The sequence below is a fragment of the Osmerus eperlanus genome, chromosome 2 (assembly GCF_963692335.1).
Source record: "Osmerus eperlanus chromosome 2, fOsmEpe2.1, whole genome shotgun sequence".
Taxonomy (NCBI): Eukaryota; Metazoa; Chordata; class Actinopteri; order Osmeriformes; family Osmeridae; genus Osmerus; species Osmerus eperlanus.
In genome coordinates, this window is record NC_085019.1 from 1,193,812 (window position 1) to 1,214,956 (window position 21,145).

At 48.1% G+C, this 21,145-nt stretch overlaps 1 protein-coding gene across 1 annotated transcript in view; it reads left to right on the top strand.

Moving 5' to 3' along the window:
• The first annotated feature begins 739 nt into the window (after window positions 1–739).
• The window catches only part of crhr1 (corticotropin releasing hormone receptor 1), a 58,810-nt gene continuing 38,404 nt past the window's right edge, over window positions 740–21,145 (top strand). The window contains 2 exon segments of the mRNA XM_062478418.1: window positions 740–793; window positions 1,346–1,507. Of these exon segments, the coding sequence (XP_062334402.1) occupies window positions 740–793; window positions 1,346–1,507 (216 nt within the window).

Consider the following 21,145-nt stretch of genomic DNA (forward strand, 5'->3'; position numbering starts at 1 on the left):
CGCCCGTGCTGGAGTTGTTTTTGTTTTGGAAATGGCATTGCATGAGACGCAGTGCTATGAAATTTATTTTTTAATTTAACTGACGGCGACTATGTGGTGGTGCGAGCGCAAGAGAAGCGTGCTCCGGGCACCGCGGGGAAACTCAGCAGAGACTGGAGAACTTGTCATTTTACATTTTACTGCAATAAGTAGACCTGCCTAATTATGTTGTCAAATTGCAGCCGCAGCATAGTAATGGAAACTAAACAGTTCATCCTCCTTGGTTTAAAATTCAAGAAGCTGTTTAAAGTCTCCAATTTCTAGGCCGAGGTTGGAAGTCGATGTGAAGAGTTGTTGGGGGGGGGGGGGGGTACTGATTTAATAGCATACACCAGAAAATCAATAGTTCAATGGCAGGACTGAGAAGTGACGAGGTCGCTCTCTCCAACTCACTGACTCTCTCTCCCTCTCTCACGAACGATTTGCTTATGAGCCATGCGCTGGCTGTAGTGTTGTGCTGCTCGGTGTAAATCTACGAGAATCGGTACACCGATGTACCCTTCAGTGAAACAAGGCGCGGGGAGCTAAGATTCATCAATAAAACATTCTGAATCCCTGGATAAGCACGCGCTAAACGGGAATATCAGATGGTACATTCTTCTAAGACTAATCTGTAATTCTGAATAGCTGTTTCTGTGAGGAGAGGGGGGGGGAGGGGGGGTACTGATTTAATAGCATACACCAGAAAATCAATAGTTCAATGGCAGGACTGAGAAGTGACGAGGTCGTGTCCACTGGCTTTCAAGAGACCGCTGTTGGGAAGTTTTCTGCTCTGCGCGGGTCACACACTCTCTTTCTCTCTCTTTGACACACACACACACACACACTCTCTCTCTCGCCCGCGCTATAGGTCTTTCTCTCTCTCCAACTCACTGACTCTCTCTCCCTCTCTCACGAACGATTTGCGTATGAGCCATGCGCTGGCTGTAGTGTTGTGCTGCTCGGTGTAAATCTACGAGAATCGGTACACCGATGTACCCTTCAGTGAAACAAGGCGCGGGGAGGTAAGATTCATCAATAAAACATTCTGAATCCCTGGATAAGCACGCGCTAAACGGGAATATCAGATGGTACATTCTTCTAAAACTAATCTGTAATTCTGAATAGCTGTTTCTGAATCAGCCAGAAATGGACTTCGATCAAACCATTTATTCAGAAGATGAAATAACTATCCAGCTCTTCGGGCAGTCTTGAAACATTACAGCCGTAAAATGGACATTTTTCTCAGACCCACTTTTCTCGGCAGTCGCGACTTTTTGGACTTTGAATAATGTGACATGAACACCAATCTCTTCATGTAGTTTAGGGTCCATCTTCTCAGAAATCGGTGCGAACGTATCGCTTGGAGAACACATCCCTGCACCGGGGGCGGTTTTGTGAAAAGGCGTCGGAAGCCTGGAGGTGCCTGTGGTTGCGGTGCGTGCTGCTGAATGCTCGGGAAGATGGGGCTCGTGCTCTCTCACTGCAGGTAAGTCAGGTGCGCGTGAGGCTGGACCGGGGAAACTATACGGATTCTGATTCATTCATCAGAATCAGAATCAGAATTCATGTGTTTGCACCCAGATGTTTTCCAAGATACAAGCGGGTCAGGGCACATTTAGGCGAGGAGAAGAAAAAGTCTGTTTAGAGCGTAAAGCGTTTTTCATTCTGTGTACCCTCAATGTCTCGGTGTCCAGAAAGCTGTCAGTGGTTTTATAACTGAAAAGGAAACAAAGTTTTGTCTAATGAGCTTCATTGCACGTTGAGAACTTCTAACGTGTAAATGAACCACTTTCCACTATATAATACGTGTGTACATGCGTTGTCTGGTGAAAGCGTCAAAATATTATTTCTTTTGGGATCAATAAAGATAAACTATTTGGCTAAATTGAATTAGCTACAGTAAAATTCGTATGCAAGCCATGATAAATAGGGTAGTTATTCCGTGTAGTATTATGGCATATGGTATCCAGCCAGTTTAGAAACAAATCATTATTGCAATCAGGCAGTGGTCTGACTGAGGGGCTGAGCTCGGAGATATTGCCAATATGAGTCAGCACCGGGTGGGTGTTCGGTCAATCCACCGGGAGGCTCACGGCGCGGAGTAAATCCGTCAGCCAATCTCCGTTGTGGTGATTTAACTGGGAGATTACGCATTCTCATTACACGGTTGAGTGGGGGCAACAATCTAAATCTCTCAGATTAAACCTGTCTCTTCTACCAGAAAGCCAAAGAAAACAAACATGCAACCGGAACGGATACTAGGCTACTGTAGGCAGACGCGCGCCCAGAAGTTTGAGAGGAGGATAGGATAGTCTATGTCGCTTGCAAGCTATAGGCAAAATCAGCCTACGCGCGCGATACACTGTAAATCAAATCAAATTCTAAAAATAAAAACCGAATCTAAACGCTTCTGACGGTGACACGCGGTACCTGTTGTCACCGCAGATCGCTATAAACGGAGCAGTGACTACACAGAGTGAAAGATTATGATTGTGAAAGACGAAGCATCGTGCACCGATTTTTCAATGCACTGAGATAGGCGGTGTTGTCCTCCTGTCCCGTACCCTGGCGACGGTGATCGCTATCTGGTCATGACGCACTGACTGTAAGACATACTGGGGGTAGAACGCATGTGCTTTTAGCTCAGTGAGAGTCTAATGGGTGGAAGACGGCCGGTTGTTTGCACGCGGCACATTTCATGTTCTCTGTGAGTGTAAAACTGTATTTTGTACTGAGGGGAAACGTCGGCCTTCAAGTGCAGGGCAGAGTGCATGCGTGGAGCACCATGACCGGCTTCGCGTGTAGTCGAGTGTATTGAGAGTAGACACTACTCACATCTTTAGGCCTTAGACTACCACTTTAATCTTCGGAAAATCGCTGGAACCGTAAAAATTGATTTTGACTAAATAATGTAAAAAATCTAACAATCGATGAGAAACGTCTGAAGATAAATAGTGTCCTATTATAAAGTCCCCACCAGCGGTTTGTTAAAAGTTACATAGGCTACTGCATCTGTAACAAATGTTCAAAGCAGTTTCATACTGTTGGCTATTCATATTGATAATTTTCCATTTTCATGCCATGGTTCTTCGCTATTTAGCCGCTTCGAAGCTCCTGAGATATTTCTCAGTTCCACCCTGAGTATCTATCACTGTGTGTGCTGCAGGTACTCACAATCATGTCCTCAAGTAGTTACAAGGAGACCTCCTAGAATCTTGACAGGAGTCATTCTTGAATCTTCTCCTAGACTGTAGTAATTCTAGAAACATCTTAGAGGTACCTAAGCTATTCTAGAATTCTTTTTTTGTACTGTAGTCATTCTAGAATCTTCCCATATTCTACATTTGTTTTAGAATCCTTTGTCGTTCTAGAACACCTCTGCTACTGTAGTGTGTGTGTGTATGGGTCACCGCTGTTACATATCACACTTCTCTAGTTATGTACTCCACACACTATGTGATATCCTACTAAAACCCAGCCAGCTGCTCCAGATGGGATGTTTAGCATACTCATGGACAGATCGTGAGCTACAACGCACCATAGTTCTGTATTCTGCACCCTTGATAACCTGCAGACTTAGTCATAGACAGTTATTTCAGATGTGATGTTCTGTATTCTAAACCATAGCCAGATTATACACAACTACATAGTTCTGATTCTGCATCCTAAGTGTGATATTCTGCATACTAAACCATAAACAGCTAATATAGTACACCCTAGTTGCCTGAATAGTGAATCACTGTAATCCTGTTATGTCTGTTCCGTCAAGCTGGCTTTAGCCAGAAGAGAGAAAAAAGGAGGAGAGAGGGATGACAAGGAAGATAGGAATGAGTGGAGTGAGAGAGAGAGAGAGAGAGAGAGGGAGGGAGAGGGAGGGAGGACAGAACAGAGGAAAGGGGGGTGGATGATTAAGGGAGAGAAGAGTTGCTCAAAAAAGTACAGAGAGAGAGAGAGGAACAAGAGAGGCAGAGATGATAGAAAAGGACGTTAAGACAACTGAAAGACAGAGAGAGCGAGCGACATAAACTTGGAGAGAACCAGACAGAGAGAAAGACAGACACACAGAGAGAGAGACAGAAAGAAAGTAAGAAAGAAAGAAAGAAAGGTAGCAAGAACTGCAGACAGATAGAAAGAGAGGAAAGATAGTGATAGAGTCAGTACTGGGAAGAGGAGGGAGAGGAGAGAGAGGAGGGTGAGGAGGGTGAGGAGAGAGAGGAGGGAGAGGAGGGAGAGGAGAGAGAGAGGGTGAGGAAAGAGAGGAGGGAGAGGAGGGTAAGGAGAGAGAGGAGGGAGAAGAGGGAGAGAGAGGGTGAGGAGAGAGAGGGAGAGAGAGGAGGGAGAGGAGAGAGAGGGTGAGGAGAGAGAGAGAGGGTGAGGAGAGAGAGGAGGGAGAGGAGGTATTCTGTCCGTCTGGTGAAGAGGTGACTGACAGATCCTTTGCTGGAAGACTGGCAGATGAATTACAAACAGAGATGGAGCAAAGGAGGAAAGTAATGAGTGAAGGATAGACAGACGAGGGGGGGTGAGGACAGTGAGGAGAGAGAGAGAGAGAGAGAGAGAGAGAGAGAGAGAGAGGAGAGTAAGGAGAGAGAGAGAGAGAGGACAGTGAGGAGAGAGAGAGAGAGAGGACAGTGAGGAGAGAGAGAGAGAGAGAGAGGAGAGTGAGGAGAGAGAGAGAGAGAGAGAGAGAGAGAGAGAGAGAGAGAGAGAGAGAGGAGAGTGAGGAGAGAGAGAGAGAGAGAGAGAGAGGAGAGAGAGGACAGTGAGGAGAGAGAGAGAGAGGACAGTGAAGAGAGAGAGAGAGAGGACAGTGAGGAGAGAGAGAGAGAGAGAGAGAGAGAGAGAGAGAGAGAGAAGAGAGAGAGAGAGAGAGAGAGAGAGAGAGAGAGAGAGAGAGAGAGAGAGAGAGAGGAGAGTGAGGAGAGAGAGGACAGTGAGGAGAGAGAGAGGAGAGAGAGAGAGGAGATGAGAGTGAGGAGAGAGAGAGAGAGAGAGAGAGAGAGAGAGAGAGAGAGAGAGAGAGAGAGAGAGAGAGGAGAGAGAGAGAGAACTAGAACAGTCTGCAGCACCTGGAATCCTCTCCTGGACACAGAGGTCAAATGCCTCCTCTTTGCAGACGACCTTGTGCTTCTGTCCCCAACCAAGGAGGGACTACAACAACATCTAGACCTGCTGCACAGATTCTGTCAAAATTGGGCCCTAACAGTCAATCTAAAAAAGACTAAAATTCTTGTTTTCCAAAAAAGAACCAGAAATCAGGATCCCAAATATCGATTCCTCTGGGAACTAACCAATTAGAATACACCAAAAATTATACTTACCTTGGTCTAAAAATCAGCACCACAGGCCACTTCCAAAAAGCTGCAATGACCTGAGAGACAAGGCACGAAGGGCTTTTTACGCCTTCAAAAGAAATGTTAAAATTGACATCCCAATCAAAATCTGGCTTAAAATTATTGAATCCATTATAGAACCCATTGCGATATATGGCTGTGAAATCTGGGGCCCACCTGCAAACCAAGAATTTGCCAAGTGGGACAAACACCCTATAGAAAGCCTGCACGCAGAATTCTGTAAAAACATATTAAGAGTTCAACGCAAAACCCCAACAATGCCTGCAGAGCTGAATTAGGAGTGTATCCTTTAATCATTAAAATACAAAAAAGAGCAACTAAATTCTACCTACACCTTAGCCAAAGTGATGAAAATACCTTCCACCACAAAGCCCTTCTATGCCAAAAGATGAAGCCAGATAAGAGTCCTCTCATCCAGCTAGTCCAGAGGCTCTGCTCACCAAACCCCACAGAGCCTCAGACAGCAGCCACCTTATTAATCCAAAACAAATGGCAAAACAGCAAAAAGAAAAGTACATTGTTTATTGGAAAGAAGTTACACTAAAGCAAAATAAATTAGAATGCTATTTGAATCTAAAAAGACAGTACACAATGGCAGAATACCTGATCACTGTGTCTGAACCAAAAATAAGGAGACATTAACTAAATACAGACTCAGTGAGCACAGCCTGGCCATAGAGACAGGCCGTCACAGGCAGACATGGCTGCCCAGAGAGGAGAGGCTGTGCTCTGTCTGCTCACAGGGAGAAGTGGAGACAGAGCTCCACTTCCTAACAGAATGTGACCACTATAAAGACATTCGAACCAAATACTTCCCCAAAATTACCAGCATATACAAGGAATTTGAAAATGTAACAAATAGAGAGAGACTGGTTTATTTATTGGGAGAAAAACCTAACTGCTGTTATTTTAGTAGCAAAGTATGTATCAGCCTGTCATGGCCTTAGAGACAGCCACAATGAGGAAAATGTATAATATGGCAAACATAACATGTTTTCATTTTTGTTTTAATATTTTCTTTAAATTTACTGTAATTTTTCAGAATTTCAAATTTAGTATTTGATTTTTACTATTATTATTATCATTATATAACCTGTATGTGCGTATGTATGTTATGTATGGGTATATGCGTGTATATATACGTGTGGGTGTGTATACATGTGTGTATGCGTATACATATATATATGTATATATACATATGTGTGTGTGTATCTATTTACTTATTTATGTATTTATTATACCGATTATTTGGCAACATTACGTAATAATATACCAACTTGAATAATAATAACATGGATACAAGTTGTACACCTGTGTGGTGTAGCTACACGTATGTATATGTTAAACTGCCGTGTGTGTCTCTGTATGTGAGTGTGTGAAATATAAGTATATATAAGGCCATGATTTACATTGATTAATATTTCTGTAATTCTACCGTTGCTTTGGCAATATGAACAATTGTTGTTTTCATGCCAATAAAGCCCTTTGAACTGAACTGAACTGAGAGAGAGAGAGAGAGAGAGAGAGAGAGAGAGAGGAGAATGAGGATAGAGAGAGAGGAATGAGATGGAGGGAAGGGGGGAAGGGGGAAGGAAGAGGGCTGATAAGTAGAGAGATATGAGATGGGGGAGGGAGGAGATATGAGATGGGTAATGAGATGTGTAGGGAGGAGAGGAAGGAGAGAAGGATGAGGTAGACATATAAGAGGGGGCAGGGATGGATGAGTACTTAGAGAGGGATGAGGGGAGGGGCGAGTGCAACATCCATAAGAATGTCCGTAGTGTGTGTGCCACAATGGTCTTTCTTGTGATTTGTGATACATCCATGCAGGTGAAGTGTGTGTGAGTGTGTGTGAGTGTGCGGATGTGTGTATCTGTGGGAGAGTTTGTGTGTATGAGAAAGTGTGCGAGTGCACAAGAGCAAATCTGCACTTCAGCCGGTGATAAAATGATGTGCAACCCTCACAAGGTTAAAACCCTAGAAAGAGCTTGCCTCAGCAGATTGGCTAACTTACCAATATTTCATCAACTGGTGCCAACACTTGTATTTTGTTACCCCCCCCCCTCCAACACACACACACACACAAGCAATTCCTTCATCAACAAATTGCGTCAACACAACTAACCTATAAATCAGTACAATAAGCCTTGGACAAAAGCTTCATGTAATTTATTTATGAGTTCAATATATGGAGCAGAACATCCATTGTAATGACCACTAAATGAGTACAATGTGCGGAGGAGGACAGTGACATGTTAAAGTGGCCTTGGAGCGATGGCAGATGGCTTACTTAATCGTTCATGTTGGTGGAAGCGTGTGGGTTAGTGTTGATTTGTGTACCGCCGGTACAGTGTGAGTGTGGTGGTGTTGATATATGATCACTTCTAGATAAACAAGACCCCAGCAACTGAGTCTGTGAAAACATCTCAGACATTCTGAAACACACACACACACACTAACACACACACACACACACACACACACACACACACACACACACACACAAACACACACACACACACACACACACACACACACACACACACACACACACACACACACACACACACACACACACACACACACACACACAGACAGGCAGATAGGTGTAACAACAGACACATAGACAGACAAACAGACAGACAAGCAGACAGACAAGCAGACAGACATGCAGACAGACAGGCAAGCAGGCAGACAGGCAGACAGGCAGACAGGCAAGCAGGCAGACAGGCAAGCAGACAGGCAGACAGGCAGACAGGCAGAAAGACAGACAGGCAGACAGGCAGACAGGCAAGCAGGCAGACAGGCAGACAGGCAAGCAGGCAGAAAGACAGACAGGCAGACAGGCAGACAGGCAGAAAGACAGACAGGCAGACAGGCAGACAGGCAGACAGGCAGAAAGACAGACAGGCAGACAGGCAGACAGGCAGACAGGCAGAAAGACAGACAGGCAGACAGGCAGACAGGCAGACAGGCAGAAAGACAGACAGGCAGACAGGCAGAAAGACAGACAGGCAGACAGGCAGACAGGCAGACAGGCAGAAAGACAGACAGGCAGAAAGACAGGCAGACAGGCAGACAGGCAGAAAGACAGACAGGCAGACAGGCAGACAGGCAGAAAGACAGGCAGACAGGCAGACAGGCAGACAGGCAGACAGGCAGAAAGACAGACAGGCAGACAGGCAGACAGGCAGACAGGCAGAAAGACAGACAGGCAGACAGGCAGACAGAAAGGCAGACAGGCAGACAGGCAGAAAGACAGACAGGCAGACAGGCAGACAGGCAGACAGGCAGAAAGACAGACAGGCAGACAGGCAGAAAGACAGACAGGCAGAAAGACAGACAGGCAGACAGGCAGACAGACAGACAGACAGACAGGCAGACAGGCAGACAGGCAGACATTGATGATCCTGTAGCTACAGTAGCTAGTTCTTGCAAAGATCACAAGTCCTGTAACTAGTTTGTACCATAGTAGAGATCACAAATTAATAAATGTTGTTGTTGACAACAGTACCACTTGTGGGAGAGATCACAAGCTAGTTAATGTTGCAGGTAGAGATCACAAGCTAGTTAGTGTTGCAGGTAGAGATCACAAGCTAGTATAGTGTTGCAGGTAGAGATCACAAGCTCGTTAGTACTGTTGGTAACTTGTTCATTCTCAACATCTCCGTACAACTTCCCCGCATACAAACACTCATCAAAAGGATTTGCTTGTGCTCCCTGAAGGAGAGTATATCCTTACTTCTGTTTGATCAAGCAAAGTGTGGAAAGGAGGATGTTCACATTGGTTTCACAGTTTATTTGTGGATGTTTTTTATATGTACAAAATTACACCAAGCTCAAAGCCAGGCACTAATTAACTAAAGAATGCACAATGTAGGACGAGGACAAAGTCTCTGGAATATAACTAGTTTCTTTCTCTGCGATCCAACTGGGAGATCATCACATTAATGAAGCCGTAATGCAGGTTTTGTGTTTGGTCTGTTCTCTCTTCACTGTGTGTTTGGTCTGTTCTCTCTTCACTGTGGTTTCTTCACAGCAGTGGAGAACATAGTGAACATGGTCAGTGGGTTCCTGTGTGTGTGTGTGTGTGTGTGTGTGTGCACTGATGGGTGTGCATTAGTGTGTGCATTGATGGGTGTGTGTTAGTGTGTGTGTGCGGGCATGCGTGAATGTGTGCGTGTGCATGCAAGGGTGAGGGCGTGTGTGTATGCACATTTGTTAGATACGTAGAGTTGAGAGCTTGTGTGAGTTGACCCAGAGTAATGGTAGCACTCTGAGGAGAGGCTGGAAATGATGGCTCCCTCTTTGACCCTGAACCACCTCAGGAGTTCCTCATGGAGGAACCCATCTCTCCTCCTTCTCCCTCTCTCCCTCCTTCTCCTCTCTCTCCCTCTTTCTCCTCTCTCTCCCTCCTTCTCTCTCTCTCCCTCCTTCTCCTCTCTCTCCCTCTTTCTCCTCTCTCTCCCTCCTTCTCTCTCTCTCCCTCCTTCTCTCTCTCTCCCTCCTTCTCCTCTCTCTCGCTCTTTCTCCTCTCTCTCCCTCCTTCTCCTCTCTCTCCCTCTTTCTCCTCTCTCTCCCTCCTTCTCTCTCTCTCTGTGTTCATCTGTTCCTTCTTCTCACCCTCCTGTCTCTCTCTCTACCTTCCTTTTCGTAGAACTCTCTCCATCATCCCTTCTCTCTTTCTCAGCGTCCTCCTCTCTCTCTCTCTCCCTCATTTCCTTTCACTCTCCTACCCTCCTTCTTTTTCATCCATCTTTATTTCCCACCTATCCCTCTCCATCTCAACCTCCTTTCCCTCCGGCACCCCAACTCACATTTCTTCCCCCCTCCCCTGTCACCCTCCTTCTCTCATCCTCCCAGTCTCTCTCTCCCTCCTTCTCTCATCCTCCCAGTCTCTCTCTCCCTCCTTCTCTCATCCTCCCAGTCTCTCTCTCCCTCCTTCTCTCATCCTCCCAGTCTCTCTCTCCCTCCTTCTCTCATCCTCCCAGTCTCTCTCTCCCTCCTTCTGTCATCCTCCCAGTCTCTCTCTCCCTCCTTCTCTCATCCTCCCAGTGTCTCTCTCCCTCCTTCTCTCATCCTCCCAGTGTCTCTCTCTCCCTCCTTCTCTCATCCTCCCAGTGTCTCTCTCCCTCCTTCTCTCATCCTCCCAGTCTCTCTCTCCCTCCTTCTCTCATCCTCCCAGTCTCTCTCTCCATCCTTCTCTCATCCTCCCAGTCTCTCTCTCCCTCCTTCTGTCATCCTCCCAGTCTCTCTCTCCCTCCTTCTCTCATCCTCCCAGTCTCTCTCTCCCTCCTTCTCTCATCCTCCCAGTGTCTCTCTCCCTCCTTCTCTCATCCTCCCAGTGTCTCTCTCTCCCTCCTTCTCTCATCCTCCCAGTGTCTCTCTCCCTCCTTCTCTCATCCTCCCAGTGTCTCTCTCCCTCCTTCTGTCATCCTCCCAGTCTCTCTCTCTCTCCTTCTGTCATCCTCCCAGTGTCTCTCTCCCTCCCCCTGTTTCGCCGCAGTCAGGTGTGAAGCAGTGCCCATGTGTGTGTGCTGGTGCAGGCTCCTTCCTGCCTCACAGCAACGAAACCCAGATGCTCCACAGCTGTTGCTACGGTGCCAGGAAGTCAAGTGAAGGCGTTTGACTTGGTTTGTCAGATTCATTCCCTGATGTCACACACACACACACACACACAAACAGACACACACAAACACACTAGCACACACACCCATGCACTTGCACAAACAACACACACGTTCTCTCTCTTTCACGCTCCCTCCCTCTTTCTCTCTAATTGTACTCTCACAAACACACACACACATGCATTAGAGTTATTGGGCAGGAGGTGTAGGGGAGGAGGAGCACTATGCTGTATTACTGAGCAGCTTTCCATTAATGAACCCTGCAGACACACCCTCCTGAGACAGAAGGACCCTGCATCTATCAACATCAACTACCCTGCAGTACAGTACAGAGAGCAGATCACGGGAGGGGAGGAGAGGAGAGGAGAGGGGAGGAGGGGAGGGGAGGGGAGGGGAGGGGAGGAGAGGAGAGGAGGGGAGGTGAGATGCATCCACACAGATTTGTTTTACTATCCTAGTGAAAACCAATAATTCAATTGTATAAACACAGACCTCGGCAGCATCTTCTAGTCTGTCAGATAACATCAGCTCAGCAGGCCCAGTTCCACACCAACCCACAGTGATGCTAACATTCTATCTGAGCAAACACCATTACACTGTTTGACCCCATCACATAGACCACACACACACACACACTCTCGCACACTCTTCATATTCTCTTTAGACACACACACATTAACACACACCACACATTGTATGCACATTTACATTTAGTCATTTAGCAAACGCTCTTATCCAGAGCGACTTACAGTAAGTACAGGGACATTCCCCCGAGGCAAGTAGGGTGAAATGCCTTGCCCAAGGACACAACGTCAGTTGGCATGACCGGGAATCGATCTGGCAACCTTCGGATTACTAGCCCGATTGCCTCACCGCTCAGCCACCTGACTCCCTACATGCATTTATGCATGCACAAAAACACACACATCTACACATACATACTTACACATTAGGGGTGTCACGGTGCATGTATTCGTACCGCAAATTGACGGTACGGACGTCACGGTTCGGTGATTGCGGTCAGACGAACAACCAAGCTTCAGTCAGTCACAGGCGTTTCTGCATTATGGAAAAAGATTAGATGAAATGAGCGAAAACGCTGCACAATTTTCCATCATCTGTCCGTATTGAAATGCTGAAAGTTGGCCAGAGAAATGCTTGCGGCAAGCTAGCTAAATAGAGAGCGTATGTCAGTTAACCAGGGGCACTCATTGGACTTAAGCTCAAATATCTATAAGTCCAAAATGGAAAATGTTAGCCGTTTTGACTTTCATGTAGACACGCCTTTCGTGAGCAGATTGACATAAAGTTTAGGCTGTGGCCTTGAAGTCAAATGAACGGAAACCTAACATTTGGGATTTGTAACTTTTTTCTTTTGTACCAAACTCGTATCCAACCGTGACCCTCAAACCGTGATACCACTTCTGTGAAGCATTACTTCTGCACGTGAACAAAAAACCACATCCTAGGAAGACGAGATGGAGGAGGAGGAGAAGAGGGTGGAGGAGGAGGAGAAGAGGGGTGGAGGAGGAGGAGAAGAGGGTGGAGGAGGAGGAGAAGAGGGGTGGAGGAGGAGGAGAAGAGGGGTGGAGGAGAGGCGGAAGGAAGACGTGGAGCGAAATAGAGGAAGAGGGTGAAGAGAGGGTGAGGAGAAATGAGAGAATAGAGGAGAGGAGAGAAGATGAAGAGTAGAAGAGAGGGGGAGGGGAGGGAGAAGAGGGGGAGAGGAGAGGGGGAGAGGAGAGGAAATAGAGAAGAGGAGGGAGGGGATTAGGAGAGGAGAGCAAAGGGAGAAGAATGTAAAGGGAGAGAGGAGTGGAGAGGATGAGAAGGGGAGAGAAGTTATCTGATGAGAAACAGTATGTCTGTTTGTTTCTCTCTGTTCTGTCCTCTGTACTGCTAGCTCCACTGAAGCACAAGTGTGTGTGTGTGTTTGTGTTTGAGCGGGCACTCTTGCTGTGTGAGCATATCCTCTGAAATCTTTTTGAGCTGTATGTGATTGTATGTGTAGCTGTGATGTCTCTTCGGAGTGCAAGTCTTGCCACGATATCTGTCTAAGGTACCTGGATTCATTATTCTCTAGCTGCCTGTGTGTGTGTGTCTCAAGTTGCTTTCAACTGTATGTCTCTCAAACGGTTTGCATCTGTGTGTGCATGTGTACTGTAGGTGTGTGTGTGTGTGGTGTGTGTGTGTGTGCAGGTGTACTGTAGGTGTGTGTGTGTGGTGTGTGTGTGTGTGCATGTGTACTGTAGGTGTGTGTGTGTGTGAGTGCATGTGTACTGTAGGTGTGTGAGAGTGCATGTGTACTGTAGGTGTGTGTGTGTGTGGTGTGTGTGTGCAGGTGTACTGTAGGTGTGTGTGTGTGTGGTGTGTGAGTGCATGTGTACTGTAGGTGTGTGTGTGTGGTGTGTGAGTGCATGTGTACTGTAGGTGTGTGTGTGAGTGCATGTGTACTGTAGGTGTGTGTGTGTGTGGTGTGTGTGTGCGTGCAGGTGTACTGTAGGTGTGTGTGTGTGTGTGTGTGTGGTGTGTGAGTGCATGTGTACTGTAGGTGTGTGTGTTCACCTCCCACTGGCTGTGATGCTTCTCCCGTCTTGTTGCTGTCACGCGGCACCCGTAGCCCACGGGTCGATGACATCACACCGCCACACGCACCCCCCTCACAACAGGCGCTGCTTGTCCTTTGTCCATGTGGCCCCCTCAGCACAGCGCTATGCCCCGTAGGCTGTGTCAGGAACACGATAACAATCCTGTCGCGGAGCAATGCATGCTGGGATATTTAGCCACGGCTGGATGGGTCCTGTTGACTCCTGGCTCCAGGAGTCAACAGTGTTTTTTGTCCCTTGAGGTGGATGTCCGTTGTGGCTACCGTGCAGGCTATGCTGCAGAACTGCGGCTAGCTGACATCCGCGGTTAGCACGTGGCAAGCTAAGGCTAGCCTGGGGGTCTGCGTGGTTTTTAGCACTAACGCTAGCTTGGTTAACTGGATATTAGCATGCTAACATTTTTGTTTGACAAAAATGGACAATACAGCTCTACAAATCTAAGCGAAATATGTGTAGCCCAGAGGCAAGCAAGCTGATGTTCTGTTCTCTACTGTTGGAAATGAGTTCAACGTCCACATGACTGAACCGATCTCCTGTGTGTGTTTGTATTTCAGTGTGTGAGACTGTGTGTGTGTGAGCGAGCGAGCTTTTGTGTATTTCAGTGTGTGTTCCTGAGTGAGTGTGCGTGCGTGCCTGTGTGCGACAGAGGATTTTAAACCTGGTCGTAATGTCTGCTGAATGAGCCAGCTTTAGTGACTGTTACCCTTTGATCTGCCCCTCATTCTGGGGAACTCGTTAAACTGATCAATGTGACTTTGAGGACGAGGACCAACTTTTTATGCTGTCTGACACCCACACCCACCCACCCACCCACCTACCTACCTCAACCCCCAACCAGCTGTTCAGGAATGGAACCCGGCATTCTATAGTGGAACCAGCCATTCAGTATTAGAAACAGCCATTCAACAGTAGAACCTGGCAACCTCATTCAGGATTGGAACCAGTTATTCACGAGTGGAATTGGTCGCTCAGGAGTGGAGCCAGTCGTTCCGATCAAAAATCGACGGCATTTTCATGGGCTTCACAGATGCCCATAGATCAGCGCTTGTAACAGTCCTTAACCCTTCATGGGATGAAGAAGAGAAAACCAGGGAAACGCAGCGATGGATGAAACCTTGGGAGGAACAGGACAGGACAGGACCCGTTCACTCTGAAGAGGAACCAGGACCAAGCAGGGCCTGCTGAGAGCAGATAAGAGCGGAGCTTTGTCCCTGGAGGACAGGGGGAGGAGCTATGGCTGCTCTCAGGCCACTGAGATGGAGGGATGAGGGGAGAGGAAGAGAGAGGGTGAGGTTCTGAGAGAGCTGTTGTATGATACACTGGGGACGAGGAAGAAGGGATGAGGGGAGAGGAAGGAGGGATGAGGGGAGAGGAAGAGAGAGGGTGAGGTTCTGAGAGAGCTGTTGTATGATACACTGGGGACGAGGAAGAAGGGATGAGGGGAGAGGAAGGAGGGATGAGGGGAGAGGAAGGAGGGATGAGGGGAGAGGAAGGAGGGATGAGGGGAGAGGAAGGAGGGATGAGGTTCTAGAAGGAGGGGAGAAGGTGAGGAGTATTATTATAGTTATAGTACTATTATACTATTTCCTTATTGTGCCGTTTCCTGTTTCCTGTAGAGGAAGGAATGCCGGGTGGATGCAATGCTAAAATGGTTGTGTTGGGTTTGGAGTTTCTAATCTGTCTTCAGTAGCTAGCTGTCAATGCTGTTCTTGTTGACACAGTGGACAGTCTGTTTACCAGACAGAGAGAGTGAGAGAGGGAGAGGGAGAGAGAAACACACAGGGAGAGGGAGAGAGAGAGAGGGGGATAGAAATAGAAAAAGAGACAGAGAGAGATAGATTGGAGCTGCACTCCAGCTTCAATTTGCCCCATATAAAATTGATGTTGTGTGAACATTTACATCCAGAGAGGCTATATATGCCTTTCCTTCTCTCTCCTTCTCCACCTGTTTCTGCCCTCTCTGTTTCTCTCTCTCTCTCCCTCTCGTCATCCCTCCATCCTCCCTTCCCCCTCTCTCCGGGAGCTGCCTGCAGCAGGCTCTGTGGAAGTAGCCTGAGCTCTGGGGGGGCTGGGGGTTAAGTGCCTTAGTGTGAGACACTGACCTAGAAACCCAACCTTCCGCTCAGTCCTCACCATCTCCACCAGACCCAGCAGCCCCACACAGCCCTGCCACCCCACCCAGCCCTGCAGCCCCACCCAGCCCTGCAGCCCCACCCCACCCAGCCCTGCCACCCCACCCAGCCCTGCCACCCCACCCAGCCCTGCAGCCCCACCCAGCCCTGCAGCCCCACCCAGCCCTGCCACCCCACCCAGCCCTGCAGCCCCACCCAGCCCTGCAGCCCCACCCAGCCCTGCCACCCCACCCAGCCCTGCAGCCCCACCCAGCCCTGCAGCCCCACCCAGCCCTGCCACCCCACCCAGCCCTGCAGCCCCACCCAGACCTGCCACCCCACCCAGCCCTGCAGCCCCACCCAGCCCTGCCACCCCACCCAGCCCTGCAGCCCCACCCAGCCCTGCCACCCCACCCAGCCCTGCAGCCCCACCCAGCCCTGCCACCCCACCCAGCCCTGCAGCCCCACCCAGCCCTGCCACCCCACCCAGCCCTGCAGCCCCACCCAGCCCTGCCACCCCACCCAGCCCTGCCACCCCACCCAGCCCTGCCACCCCACCCAGCCCTGCCACCCCACCCAGCCCAGCCCTGCCACCCCACCCAGCCCTGCCACCCCACCCAGCCCAGCCCTGCCACCCCACCCAGCCCTGCCACCCCACCCAGCCCTGCCACCCCACCCAGCCCTGCAGCCCCACCCAGCCCTGCCACCCCACCCAGCCCTGCAGCCCCACCCAGCCCTGCAGCCCCACCCAGCCCAGCCCTGCCACCCCACCCAGCCCTGCCACCCCACCCAGCCCTGCCACCCCACCCAGCCCAGCCCTGCCACTCCACCCAGCCCTGCCACCCCACCCAGCCCTGCCACCCCACCCAGCCCTGCCACCCCACCCAGCCCTGCCCTGCCACCCCACCCAGCCCTGGAACACATAGACACACAGACCCCTCCTACATCACCACCCCTGGAACACACAGACACAGAGCACTTGGCTAAGCCTAGCATCAGCCTGTTCCTGCCACAGAAGATTCATGTGATCCATGTCCAATCTTCCCCTCCTACACATTATCCCCCTGTTTTCACCTACTGTACCTCTCTCCATCCCTCTCCCTTTCTTTCTTTCTCTCTCTCTCTCTCTCTCTCTCACTCTCTCTCTCTCTCTCTCTCTCTCTCTCTCTCTCCATCCTTCTCTCTCTCTCTCCATCTCTCTCTCTCCCTCTGTCTCCCTTTCTATCTTTCTCTCGTGGTCGCTGGCCCTTTCTCTCTCCCCCTCCCCCCTTTTCTTTCGCTCCCTCCATCCCAGGGGGAAGTTGTGTCTATGTGAAGACCACCACGATCAACCGGTCGATCTTCTCCTTATCTGGGACATGATGAGGTCCTCTTCAGGAGTCACCTCAAATCATCAATTTATACGTCTCAAACTGTCAGACTCAATTACAGAAGGCATCTCCGGCTACGCACTGGCACTTAGGATCGTTCAGCTCTCCTCTGAATCCATCCCAGGGTGCCGTAGGTTTTCCTGGATGGCAGACAAAGCAAAGAATAAGGAAGTGTCCGAGATTCTCTCAGGAAGTCTTGCTATACATTACATTTAGCAGACGCTCTTATCCAGAGCGACTTACAGTAAGTACAGCGACATTCTCCCCGAGGCAAGTAGGGTGAAGTGCCTTGCCCAAGAACACAACGTCATTTTGCACGGCCGGGAATCGAACTGGCAACCTTCAGATTACTAGCCCGCTTACCTCACCGCTCAGCCACCTGACTCCATGCTAGACATGCTGTCATTAATTGGCTCATGTGAGAGGAATGGCCACCGTTCTCTCAGTACGTTCCTGGAGGACTCTTTCAGACTGTCAGACGATCCTTTTCTGTTAGAACATCTATATTGTTTTTTATTCCGGAGGGCATTTAGAGTTGTCTGCTATCAATCTGTCCCAATCCGCTTTTTCCCAACAGAAAATTCTATGCAAAAAGCAAGAAGGACCCGTTGTGTTGTGAAGTCACAAGACCAAGACCAGGTGGTATGGTGAACTCCTCAACGTCCTCTGAGGAAATAAACAGGGTGTCTCCTGTCCCTCCCCTGTGTCTGGTGGGTGTGTCCTGTGTCTGGTGGGTGTGTCCTGTGTCTGGTGGGTGTGTCCTGTGTGTCTGGTGGGTGTGTCCTGTGTGTCTGGTGGGTGTGTCCTGTGTGTCTGGTGGGTGTGTCCTGTGTCTGGTGGGTGTGTCCTGTGTCTGGTGGGTATGTCCTGTGTGTCTGGTGGGTGTGTCCTGTGTGTCTGGTGGGTGTGTCCTGTGTCTGGTGGGTGTGTCCTGTGTGTCTGGTGGGTGTGTCCTGTGTGTCTGGTGGGTGTGTCCTGTGTGTCTGGTGGGTGTGTCCTGTGTCTGGTGGGTGTGTCCTGTGTGTCTGGTGGGTGTGTCCTGTGTGTCTGGTGGGTGTGTCCTGTGTGTCTGGTGGGTGTGTCTGTTCTAACCCTGCTCTTTGTCTCAGTCTGAGGACAGTCATGCCTGTGATCTACCAAGGAATCAGTACAGACTGCTTGTCAATGTTTTGCATTGTTACTGGGGAAGGTGTGTGTTACTGGGACAGGTATGTGCTAGCGTGTGACAGCACAGGAATCAACACCTGATCCATAAATCCCCTATTTCCACGACAGGCAGCTCAAAACTCTGTCAGCCTGCTGGTGTAGTGTGTGTGAGAGAGAGAGAGAGAGAGAGAGAGAGAGAGAGAGAGAGAGAGAGAGAGAGAGAGAGAGAGAGAGAGAGAGAGAGAGAGAGAGAGAGAGAGAGAGAGAGAGAGAGAGAGAGAGAGAGAGAGAGAGAGAGAAAAGAAAAGAAAGAGTCTGACAGTGCCTATGCTGGTCTAATTATAGCCACCATGTCAGAATGCTAGTAAATCTGTCTACAATAGAGGTGGCTTCACTCTGAGAACAGGCAGTACTGCTGGGGCTCCAACTAGCACCTGCTTCAGCTCCTAGAGAGGGGAGGGGAGGGAAGGGGAGGGGAGGGGAGGGGAGGGGAGGGAGGGGAGGGGAGGGGAGGGGAGGGGAGGGGAGGGAGGGAGGGGAGGGGAGGGAGGGGAGGGGAGGGGAGGGGAGGGGAGGGAGGGAGGGGAGGGGAGGGGAGGGGAGGGGAGGGGAGGGGAGGGGAGGGGAGAGGTGAGGAAAGAGGTACCATGAAGAAACTATAGGGGAGCAAAGGTATAGAGTATAATGCAATAATGAATGACTGCAGCTGTCCCCAGCCTGTGACATCATAGTAAAGCAATGTCTCTCTCTTTGTATCAGCCCAGACAGGAAGTCAGATTATCTCAATTTCCTCCTCTTCACTAGGCTGGTGTAAAGGAGGAAATTAAGTTCCATACTGTAGCACAGTCAACAGACAAAGCACGGTACCATCACATCTTCTCCTACTCCAACAAGGAAAAGGTCTTCCCCCTTTGTCCTTATCTCCCAGAGGAGAAGCTTCAAAGCTTCTGGCCCAGCATGGGGTCAGGAACAGACGTCACATGGCCTCAGCATTCTCTGAATTCAGACAAAGTTTTTCTGAGGAAGAACTTTCTGTTCTGGATTTACAAACATATTCTCAAAGACTACATGGCTCATGGACACTATTTCAATGACAGTAGTTGATGTATTATAATGTGTGCTTTTATCATTTACTTAGAACGTTGTTTAATTGATGTTTGATTATAACTTCCCTTCAGGAAGAGTTACGTTAGTCAATTTTAGATCCAAAATAATTGTGTCATACTAACAAAACCATTTAGGAATGTTGTATTGTTATATTCTGAAGTTTAAGCATTCCATGGACATTTGAAATAACGGAACTCAAAGCTAGCAGCCACTTCACACCTCTAGGCAAATCTCAGGATGATGCCCAGGTGGGGAGTAACTGACCAATGACAGAGTTCACCTTCACATGGATACCTCCCTGTTCTTTGGAGTATAAAACCCCCAAACGTACAATCCCCCCCGCTTGTTCGTAGGAATAACTGAAGTGAAACGTGTCATTTCTGACTTTCCTCTTAACTTGCAAATTCACTGAGCGCCCGGAACTTTGACGAGAGATTCCGCTTTCTATTAGTTGGACATAACGAACCATTGACTCCTGTCTTCAAACCGACAAAATAAAATGTATTTATAAAGCACTTTAAGATCCAAAGTGAAACACAAAGTGCTGTACAGTAAAATAATAAAAGAATACATAAAAGCCCTAAATACAAAGACTCACACGTCTCATACAATACAAATACAGAAAAACAGTAACACACCATACAAAGACCCAATACCATCAATATAACCAGACACAAATTTCATTTCAGTTTTCAAAGGCCAAAGCATAGAGGTGGGTCTTAAGAAGAGACTTAAAAAAAGTAACTGCGATTTGCAATATTTCTTACATGTGACATATTGGCATGTTGTGGTTTAATTGTTGATGTTTGATTGTAGTTTACAAATGATTTAACCTACCCATCGTTAGGTCAGTTGTCATTGATCGTCCATTTGTTGCTATAGAGGCCTACCTCTTCCTCTATACCTCTTTCTCTCTCTCTCTCCCTTCCCCCTCCCCACGCGCTCTACACAGCCATTGTGTAGCTCGCGATCATTAGAATCTAGGCCTACTGTACTACTCTAGCCAAACTAATGCATAACCTATCTGGTATCTGAAAAACAATAGTGAGAATGCTGTTCAGCATTCTCACTATTGTTTTTCAACTTCTTAGTTCTTCCGCCGTTTTTTGGCCTTTAACTCGTTCTGCATACTTTAACCGATTCCTACAACTTTTGTATCAAAACGTTCAGCTCCTTCAGGAGATGATGGCTATGACTTTTGGTATTTCTCACTTTTATACTTTTTAAGACATTAAGGTTTTTGTGCAAATTATTCTCCCATTAAAAGTAATGGTAAATCCTTTCAAATCATTAAAAAGCTTCCTCCTCTTTCAAACGTAACTACTTCAGCTTACTTTCAGCTAGAGACACCATTCAACCTTTAAAATGTTCACAAGACATTCAGCTATTCCCAAATGATTCAGCTTTTTCAAATGTTCAGCCAATTTTGAATTATGACAGTTTGAAATACATTAAAATGTTTGCTCCTTCTTGATTTTTATGAATGAGCAGCAAGCAGAGTGTCACTCTGCTTGCTGCTCTTTTTCTGATATTCAACTAATTTGTCAAACAAATTCCTCTAACGTTCATATAGTTTAACTTACAGAAACAAGTTATACCTTAAAATGTAGGAAAAATTGTCCTCTTTCAGCCAATGTAACTACCAAAGAGCTCACATTTACAGATTTTCAGCTATGAGCCTTGAAGCGAGAGCAGCCTTTCAAATTCTCTCACTAACTTCAATGGAGAGGTGAGTAAAATCAGTCAGAGAAAGCAAGAAGGAACAAGATTTTGAAACTGCCGATAGAGTCGTATTTCTGACCG